This window comes from Triticum aestivum, chromosome 5A (assembly GCF_018294505.1).
Source record: "Triticum aestivum cultivar Chinese Spring chromosome 5A, IWGSC CS RefSeq v2.1, whole genome shotgun sequence".
Classification (NCBI taxonomy): Eukaryota; Viridiplantae; Streptophyta; class Magnoliopsida; order Poales; family Poaceae; genus Triticum; species Triticum aestivum.
In genome coordinates, this window is record NC_057806.1 from 527,289,381 (window position 1) to 527,298,279 (window position 8,899).

Below are 8,899 nucleotides of genomic sequence, written 5' to 3' on the forward strand. Positions count from 1 at the left end.
TGTCCATGTATCAATCTTCATCCTCGCAGTGGGAATTCCCTACTCATGATCGTCCAATGTTTTAAAATTCTGATGAAGAAGCAACATTGTGTGATATCTTTCTTATTAATGCTCTCTGTACAGTACTTGTCTACTACTGTTCTTCCATCCATTTCTTGATTGCTGTTGAGCAACTAGCTGCTGAACTGTGCTAAAATTTGATACAGTAATATTCTGGTATTTCATAAAGCGCCAAGCCAGATGGAACTGGGGGACATGTTACTGCATTACAAATATGGGTCCGCGGGAAGTTGTCACTGTAGACAGATGGATGTAGAACAGGCATTTCTGCTCTTGTGAGATTCGGCGGTATGTACCTGGGGCTCTCTTCATCCATCAAGGATTGTGGACGCAGCCTGAAAGTTGGAACTTGCTGGCATTGCGAAAAAGATATGTAGGTCTCAATTCCATGCTGAATGGTCCTGGTGGTGGGGGATTGTGCAGGGAAAGCGCCTCATGAACCGTCAGACGGACAAGGTTATCTTTACACATTCTCCTGTATTATTATTTTGATGATTACCTGATCAGTGTGGTATTATCTTGCACGCATGGTTATTTAATGTTGACCAGCTTTGGAGCAAACAGCTGCACGTGGTCTGTCATGAGAACATCTTTCGGTACATTGTATGTGGGAAGCTAATTAGAGATGATACAATAAAAACCACATATATACTTTCTTCTCGACTTCTTTTTGTATATGAGATGATTTTTGTTCCAAACCTGGTCCCTGAAATTTCCTAACCTGTTTCAGCAGAAAAATTTCCCAATCTTTTGCAAACATTTTTCTTCATTTGCTTATTTCAATAAGAACGTAAGAGAATATCTCTGTTCATACGACAACACTTGCTTGATATGACACATAGATCATGATTCTAAATCGGATAGGAGCTCTGATGGTAGGATTGCAAATCGTAGAATCTTAACTACCAGAAACGTTAAAACGTAGAATCGACTAACCAAAATTGTAGAATCAGAGTGGTTAGTTTGGATTGTAAAGTCGTAGAGTCGTACAACAGAATCATGATTCTGGCAACCTTGTATGCACTCGAACGCCATAATTGGTTGGGCGATAACAGCCATTGTGTGGCTGCTGCTCTATGAACAATTAGTGTAACAATTCATAAACACACCATACATCAAAACCCAAGTGAAAGCATCTGCGTCTTACTATTAAATAACAGACTTGGCTTTGCCACTTTGCAAGAATCTTGAGAATATGAACAAAGTGCATCAAGATGGAAATTACTTCTCTTTTAGAAGATGATGAATTGCACAGATGCCTAACTGATGAATTTCAATTTAATCCGTACTCTTGTGACGTGCTTAATTTTGACTTCATCAGGTGTTAAAGAATAAAGACTATACTGGTTTAGTCCTGTCTGTGAAGCTCACCTACCCAGTCCATGCTATGACCTGAGGTGACTACTTTGTTAGGCCTCATTCGGTTTGGAGGATTTTCGTAGGAAAAACATAGGAACAAGGATTCCGGAGGAAAATTTCCTATATATGCATTCGGTTTGTAGGAAATGCGTACAGGAATTTCGTAAGAATACTACTCATTTCCTGTGTTTTTGGAGGAAACTACACATCCACTCAAAACTCATTTTGCGCGTAGGAACGAGGCAAGTCAATTCCTTAGGATGGCAAGTGCCATCCTATCAAATTCCTATACCACTCCTAATTCCTACGTTTTAATTTCCTCCAAACCAAATGAGCCCTTAGAAGTTTGTATGATACCAGGAACCAATTAGGTCTGATCGATTCTGTCAATAGGGCCCAGGATGCACATGCATTGTGCCACAGTTTGGCGGTTAGATTATCTCTGAATCATCCACTACCTGTTCTGATTAGTGAGACTGACCTTTGCTTACCATGAGTGTGCCACAGGTGTCCATATCTACCTCGGTGAAAGTATTTACTTATCTTGAGTCAGGCCAAGCCAGTTGCAGCCAAAAGTCCATTCTTTTGTCTCCTGGACCATTCAATTATGAGACTAGTATGCTTATATAAAACCAGGCCTTGCATTTGAGGATCTCAGCTACTGTCTGGCTTTCACCTCTGACTAAAGATTGGCTATAGAGAATGGCCCTCAAGGTATACAGTTAACTTGTCCTGATACACCATTTGTCGGTGTATAGTGTATGCTGCAAAGTACATGTCTTTGCAGTTTCTGCTTCTCTTAAACTGTGTGTAAGATTCAATTCCCTGGTCTTGTATTTAGTGATGCTGCTAATGAGCTACGTGTTCTTATGGCATCACCAGGTGTTCAGTTGGCTGAATCGGAAGATGCATTCCAATGCGGAGTACTGCACCATTGATGATAATAAGGGTAAGCATCTCAGGACTCTGGATACCTTCCTTTTATGCCATCACGCATTTCTTTGTTCTTATTTATGTCGTCAACATTTTTTAATGGATCAGCCATGGAGAAGGAAGACTCTGTGCGCGCGCGCGCGAGTGTGGCTGAGCAAGACACTGAAGCCCTGCTGCTCCGTGATGTGCTTCTTAATGGCATACTTGCGATTGGCACGCTTGGCCACAACATGAACTCCCCTGAGGCCCGCCATGAACAAGATGAGTTCATCGTCATGGATGAAGAAAAGGTGGACCAAGAGAAGTACGAAGAGGAAAAGTGTGAGGACAAAGAAGAGGCATTCGCTACAGCACCAAGTGCACCAGAACCTGCTATTGAACCTGCCAGGATGCATTCATCGTCGATGAAAGAATACAACTTCACGTGTTCTGTAAAGGAAGAAATCCTGATGTGTGAAGTTGAAGTGGAGGATATCTCTAAAATCCAGGAACAACCACTTCTGATGGCAGAGAAGGTTGAGAAAGTGAGAACTACACTTGCTGATCTATTTGCAGCCGAAACATTCTCACCAAGTGATACAGGGGAGAAGAGTCACCAGAAGACTGTTATTATTGCTGGGGCATCCACTTCAAAACCTACATTGTGCATGGAAAAGACACATAAAAAGAAGCCAATAAAGCCAATGCCAGATCCTCTGAAGGCTACGAGAAAATTAAGTCGAGTATGGCTTTCTTCGTCCCTATCTTTTATGTGTTGCAACTATGCTCATTTTATGAAAACGTTGCCATTGGTTCTTCTGCAAATTCATGTTAGCTTGTCGTGTTACACTGCCTGTTACTTACCTAGAAGTGGTTCAAATTCGCCACTTTACTCCATGGACACGACAGTGTTTTATATATTGCTCATGTTTTTTCACCGGAAAGTAAGCTTTATGCAGCTTAGCCTATCTTGATAACAAACAGTCACTAACATGTCATCATCTGATGGTATTGGTCATCTGTGGGAATAAGTAGGTCGTGAAGAAGATGCTGGGGAAGAAGATCCACCCAGAGCAGCTCAATGGACGTAGTAATGCAGAGGAACCTCCGCTGCTTGGTGCCTAGGCTCGCGGACAAGTTTGTTTTCTCTATCTGGTAATCTACTACCTGGAATTTATTTTCATATGATCTTGGAATTATATAGCAATGTCGTACCCTTCTCAACGGTCATCAAATCGACATGGATGGTGTATTGTTGATGGTTGATTTCCATTTCAGGCTTTCTTAAGACTTCTTCCTTGGAGCCCAATATTTATAATAAAATTATGCTTTTTCTGTGGCAATTTTAGTGTAGAATGGGTCCACTTGGTCGAGTGTAGATTTGCTGATGGGTCGCGACTAGCCATGACAAACGAATCACATTTGAAATAAAGAAACTGTGCGTTGTTCAGACTTACCTGTGGCAACACATTGGGATAATAGAACATCTGAACACGTGAATTTTGGCAGCTTCAGTAAGTGATGGAAAAATTAGTGGGGGAGTACATAAAAGGCATTTCCTGTATCAACTTGTTCACATTGTCGGTAGAGAGAAAGAGAAGCCAAAAGTTTATAACAAAATTATTGACGAAAATATTCCTTGATGAAACTGATGGTAGTTTTAAGTAGAAAGAATGATGTAAGTTCGAGTGTCATTAAAATGCCACTGGTCAGGAAGATGATGTCCCTTGCTCCTATAGGAACAGAGTACTTCCATCATTCTGTGATCTCTGAACCCAATCATGGAAGATCCTCTGGTAGGAAGAGCTGACACGAGTCGATACTCCTGGGGACTACTCCCGGAGTAGTACCAAGGCATGGGATAGTACTTAAACTACTAATAGTAACAGACGCATTCCCTCCTTCGGGCCATGCCGCCAAGCTTTCTTGAGCACATGGCCTGCAACGCGACGACGAGCACGCGCTGAAAATCGCTAGCAGACAGGCAACTGAAACAGTGGGGGCTATGGGCTGAAGCTACGATGTATACGGAGCATGCAACCGTAGCAGACCTCCTCGCCATACAATACGCGAACATCTCTGCCGCCCTGTGTGGTGATAGCCGAGGCTGTACAGATTTGATTGTGCGCAGACAGCAACTGAGATTTGCTCCTTTGTTTTGCAGGATCATGTTACGTTCCATTGGATCCCTACAGTGCCCCGGAGGTCCGGATTCCTTTGCTGGAGAGAAGCATCCAACCACAACGTACTACGTTGGCCGACAATGTTTCCGTGCCTCATCAGCTGCCTGTTCGCCCGCCAGTGACGAAGAATAGCCTGCTGCCTAAATATATCTATCTATCTATCTATCTTGTCTATTGTTTATTACATGTTGATTCCCGTGTGTAAAGCTAGCCACAGTTGCGGTGTCCTGTCCTGTCCTGTAAGATGGATCGATGTTCTCGTGGTACTGCATGTCCCCGTGCGTCGGTATCAATAAACCCTCCGCTTTCTTTATCCGCTCGCGTCGCGTGCATGGTACCGTCCCGTTAACATTGTCTGTTCGTTCATCTTCGCTTGGATCATATCGTTGTTACCCAATCAACCTTAGGGCCAAGCCGAAAACTGCCAGAACGGCAGCGGCATGGCCGCATGGCAGACAATTTCAAAGTATGACCATCCCACACCTGCTGCACAGTTGCAGTCTTGTTGTTGACATCGATGAAAAAACATTCCAAAATTGTGTTTTCAAGGAGATATCTCCCACCCAAACGTCATGCCAGAATGAAATTTTACTACCATCACCCAACACCTATTTTAGAAAGGTCTAACACCAGCCAAGGCCCAAGAAAAACTTTTCTCTAGTCCAAAGCAAGTTAGGTCTATTGGTCTGATATTCATAATCAACTGGAGACACCCAGTCCTTATTTGTGCTAGCAAAATATCTCTTGGCCCAAGAGCCCAGTAGTGAAATGTTAACTTCCCTCAGATTTGGGACACTCAAGCCTCCAAGAGACCTGGCACCCCACCTGCATAAGATCCATAATAGCATTTTTAATTTCCTCTTCAGTAAAAGGCTTCTCTACATATTCCAATTCCTTGCCATTTTTTTTCCTGTGACCAACACGCCTCTCCCAAATGTATATTAAGTTTATGTTCAAAACTAAACAACTTTTTATAGAAATTGGTAGCTACTTGTAACATGCCAGTGTTAGTTGTCACAGGACCATCCTCCCCCATTAATAGGGTAAGATAATTTTTCCTTCTCTGATTAGCCATAGCATGAAAATAAGTTGTATTCTTATCTCCTTCAAAGATTTTTTTTATCCCTAGATCTCTGCCACATGGCAGTCTCTTCTTTTTCCTAGATACTCCTCAACTCCTCTCGAATACTCCCTCCGTAAACTAATATAAGAGCGTTTAGATCATTACTTTAGTTATCTAAACACTCTTATATTAGTTTACAGAGGGAGTACTTTATAGAGCATCTAACGCGTAAATGTTCAATCCCATCTACTACTTCACAAAGGACGGTTGCTTCAACTGCAATACGTTCATCCCCATGATTGTGGACAACGTGAAAATTGGGGTCATCCCAACCGACATGTATGCTCTCTCCATCGTGATGTTGATAATTATCACTTCATACGCAAATAAAAGTAAATATGTTAGATGTTTAACTATTAAATTATAGTATGTCCCGTTTGCATATGTAGTTAATTTCTCGAGCGCGTTATGCATGATATGATTTTATTGAAAATTAACAGTTTAGCTAAATGTAAATTGTGTAAACCCCCTGATATCTGTGTTAATCACCCACAATATATTAATAATATTTTTTTCAACTAACCATATCTTTTCATAACTTCAATTTAGCATGTCATATATGGAATTTGATTAGAAAAATGTGTGGATTTTGAATATGATGTTATTTTACATGTTATATATATATATATATATATATATATATATATATATATATATATATATATATATATATTTAAATGCAATTTAGGGTGCAATGTTAATGGCACACGATCCGTCTTTATTTCGTACTGGTGCGGATCCGTATTGCAAATGAACATGCGACACACTGTTGTGTGCTGGTTGGTAAGGAGCGAGCGAAGGAAAAGATTATAATCCTTGGGCATGTTGTACTTGTACCAGGTTCTCTTTTTGTACATGTTTTGTGATCTAAGACCCTACATACGTACATTTTCTTGACAAAATCCACGCGCGTACTTACCAACGGACTACACAAACTTTTTGTATTGAATACACAAATAATTTTTATAGGTTGTACATACATTTATAAAATTCATGAACACCATAAGAACATGAAGGTTTATTTAGAAAATATCCAAACTATTCGTGTGATAGACGCGGCCTCCCCAGTGTCGAACTTAATTACCACCTAGATGCTGCCTGAGTGTGGTCGTACGTGCACGCCATCAATATGACAAGTCAGAATCAAAATTGAATTGAAGTAAAAATAGCGGCTCAGATAAAAATGTTTACTCTCCAGTTGCAACGCACGGGCATGTTTGCTAGTACTTTATAGATCGTCTAGTGCATAACTGTTCACATCTGATCGATTACACAAAGGACGGCTGCTTGAACTGCAACACATTCATCTCCATGATTGTGAACAACGTGAAAGTTGGGGTCATCCCAACCGATATGTATGCTCTCTCTGTCGTGACGTCGATAATTACCACTTCGTACACTAAAAGTAAAGATGTTAGATGTTTAACTATTAGTTTATAGCATGTCTTGTTTGCATATGTGGTTAATTTCTCGAGCACGTTATGTATGATACGATTTTATTAAAAATTAACAGTTTAGCTCCCCACTCAGCGAGTGCCTTCGCGCTCACCGCCCCCTCGCGATGTCGGATCTGAAACCGCCGAGCCCGACGGCGACGTGCTAGCTAGCGACCGTCCCCCGGTTCAGCGCCGTCATGATTAGGCATGGCGCGTCTCGCCTTTGCTCCCCGCCGTCCGCCGTCGCCGTCGCGGACGTGTCACCGGCCTCGCTTTGGATCCGCCGCGCCGTCCTCGTCGTCGAGCGCGCAGCACTCGCGTAAACAGTGGCTGCGCCTGCGCAGCTGGGGCGTCACCCTGGGTAAGCGACCAGCGGCGCTGGCGCTGATGGAGCGTGTGTCGTTCGTTAGCAGTGAGTGCCGGCTGGGTGCAAATCGCCAGACGCGCCTCATTCCATTTTGGAGAAGCCTAGGAACCTAGGACAGGCTGAAAGGTCAGGCTCTCTCAATGGCGATGGCTCAACCATCGTTGATTTGGGCTGGGCTGCGATCATGGTGGGTTTGGATGGACTAACCGATTTGGATCGCCACGAGGCCACTATCCACCCGTCAAAAAAAAAGAATCCCCGCAAAAAAAAAGAAAAAAGAAGACCTAGGCAACTATCCTCATCATAGACAATCTTGTTTAGTCCCAAGATACTTCCTACTAAAGTTAGTATAAAGTTAAGTCATCTATTTTAGAACGGAGCGGGTATTTTCTATAAAGTTTGAGATTGCTTAGCCCGCACACCGGGAGATTTCAAGAAGTAAAAGAAGCTATAGTGGATATGATATGAATAGTGTCACAAAAATGAAGATAAAAAACAAATGTCCGCACATTTTTTTCACAGCTGGATACGTCTTTTTTTAGTTCTGTCGTGTGTAGACCAAATTTAGATTTTAAATTATATGGGATTGTAAACATACTTGTCGACAGAACAAAAAAAAATACAAATTTTTCAGAGCTTTTAGGGATGCGAACATGCATTGGTGGAGGGGTTTGAGTGCTTTCTCTGTAAAATTGAGTTAATTGTGGAGGCATTTCTAAGGATCGAGAAAAGAAGTTTTTTTTTAGAACGAGGGCTCTAGATGAGCCCGGCTTTTGAATTAACAAAGCCATCAACCGGCCAGGAATTACAACACACCAAAACACCAACACGACACACTACCAAACTGATACAAGGAGCATACTGGAAAGCAAACACAACACAACCAAAACAAGCATCTAAGAGGAGAGCACAACTAAGGGCACAACTTGATTGGCAATGCATTCCACACATGGGACCTAAAAATCGTAAACAGATGGAGCAAGCCAAGGCACAACAAACCCTCACAGGAGCCACAAGAACTAGATGCAACCAGGGACTAGGGGAGCATAGCAAATTCCATTGCTAGCCCCGAAGGGGGGCCCTATCTCCTTGCTTTGGATCGAAAGGGGTGGCACCATCGACATGTAGAGACGCTCACTCGAGAGCAAGAAGAATACCGGCCACAATGCCTAGAACAACCACTAGGCAACCACCTTGATTTGGGCACGCCTTGCTGACAGCACCGCCGCAGTCCAAAACAACCAAATGGAGCGGGAGAACTTACGAGAGACTAATGTGTGCTTCGCCGCACTCTTCTTCACTTGTGGGATTGTCTTTTTTCTCTAGCAGATTATTGTGATTGTTGTTTCATTTAGTTTTATCTAGGTTTTAATCATGTTCTAGTGCCTTTTTTGTTCGTATATTGTGCTAAGATGCAGTATTTGTGTTGAGAGGAGAGTGGAGTTGTGGTTGTGGTGTC

At 42.3% G+C, this 8,899-nt stretch overlaps 1 protein-coding gene across 3 annotated transcripts; it reads left to right on the plus strand.

Moving 5' to 3' along the window:
* The first annotated feature begins 200 nt into the window (after positions 1-200).
* Positions 201-4,827, plus strand: LOC123104504 (protein TILLER ANGLE CONTROL 1). 3 transcript variants are annotated; one of them, XM_044526368.1, is made up of 6 exons: positions 201-348; positions 430-516; positions 2,302-2,368; positions 2,461-3,074; positions 3,367-3,486; positions 4,496-4,827. In XM_044526368.1, exons 2-5 carry the CDS (start codon positions 496-498, stop codon positions 3,454-3,456), a joined length of 792 nt encoding a protein of 263 aa, XP_044382303.1. In that variant the 5' UTR covers positions 201-348; positions 430-495; the 3' UTR covers positions 3,457-3,486; positions 4,496-4,827. The 3 variants fall into 3 exon arrangements, with proteins under 3 accessions (XP_044382303.1, XP_044382304.1, XP_044382305.1); XM_044526369.1 differs by adding an exon at positions 1,927-2,133 and having other exon boundaries at positions 211-516; XM_044526370.1 differs by lacking the exons at positions 201-348; positions 430-516 and adding an exon at positions 533-2,133.
* Positions 4,828-8,899: the final 4,072 nt, after the last annotated feature.

Excerpts from the sequence above, each read along its gene's own strand:
- LOC123104504 (XM_044526368.1), top strand. The coding sequence starts at position 496 with ATGAACCGTCAGACGGACAAG. Across the intron at positions 2,369-2,460 it reads CACCATTGATGATAATAAGG|CCATGGAGAAGGAAGACTCT; the intron begins GTAAGCATCTCA and ends TTAATGGATCAG. Across the intron at positions 3,075-3,366 it reads CTACGAGAAAATTAAGTCGA|GTCGTGAAGAAGATGCTGGG; the intron begins GTATGGCTTTCT and ends GGGAATAAGTAG.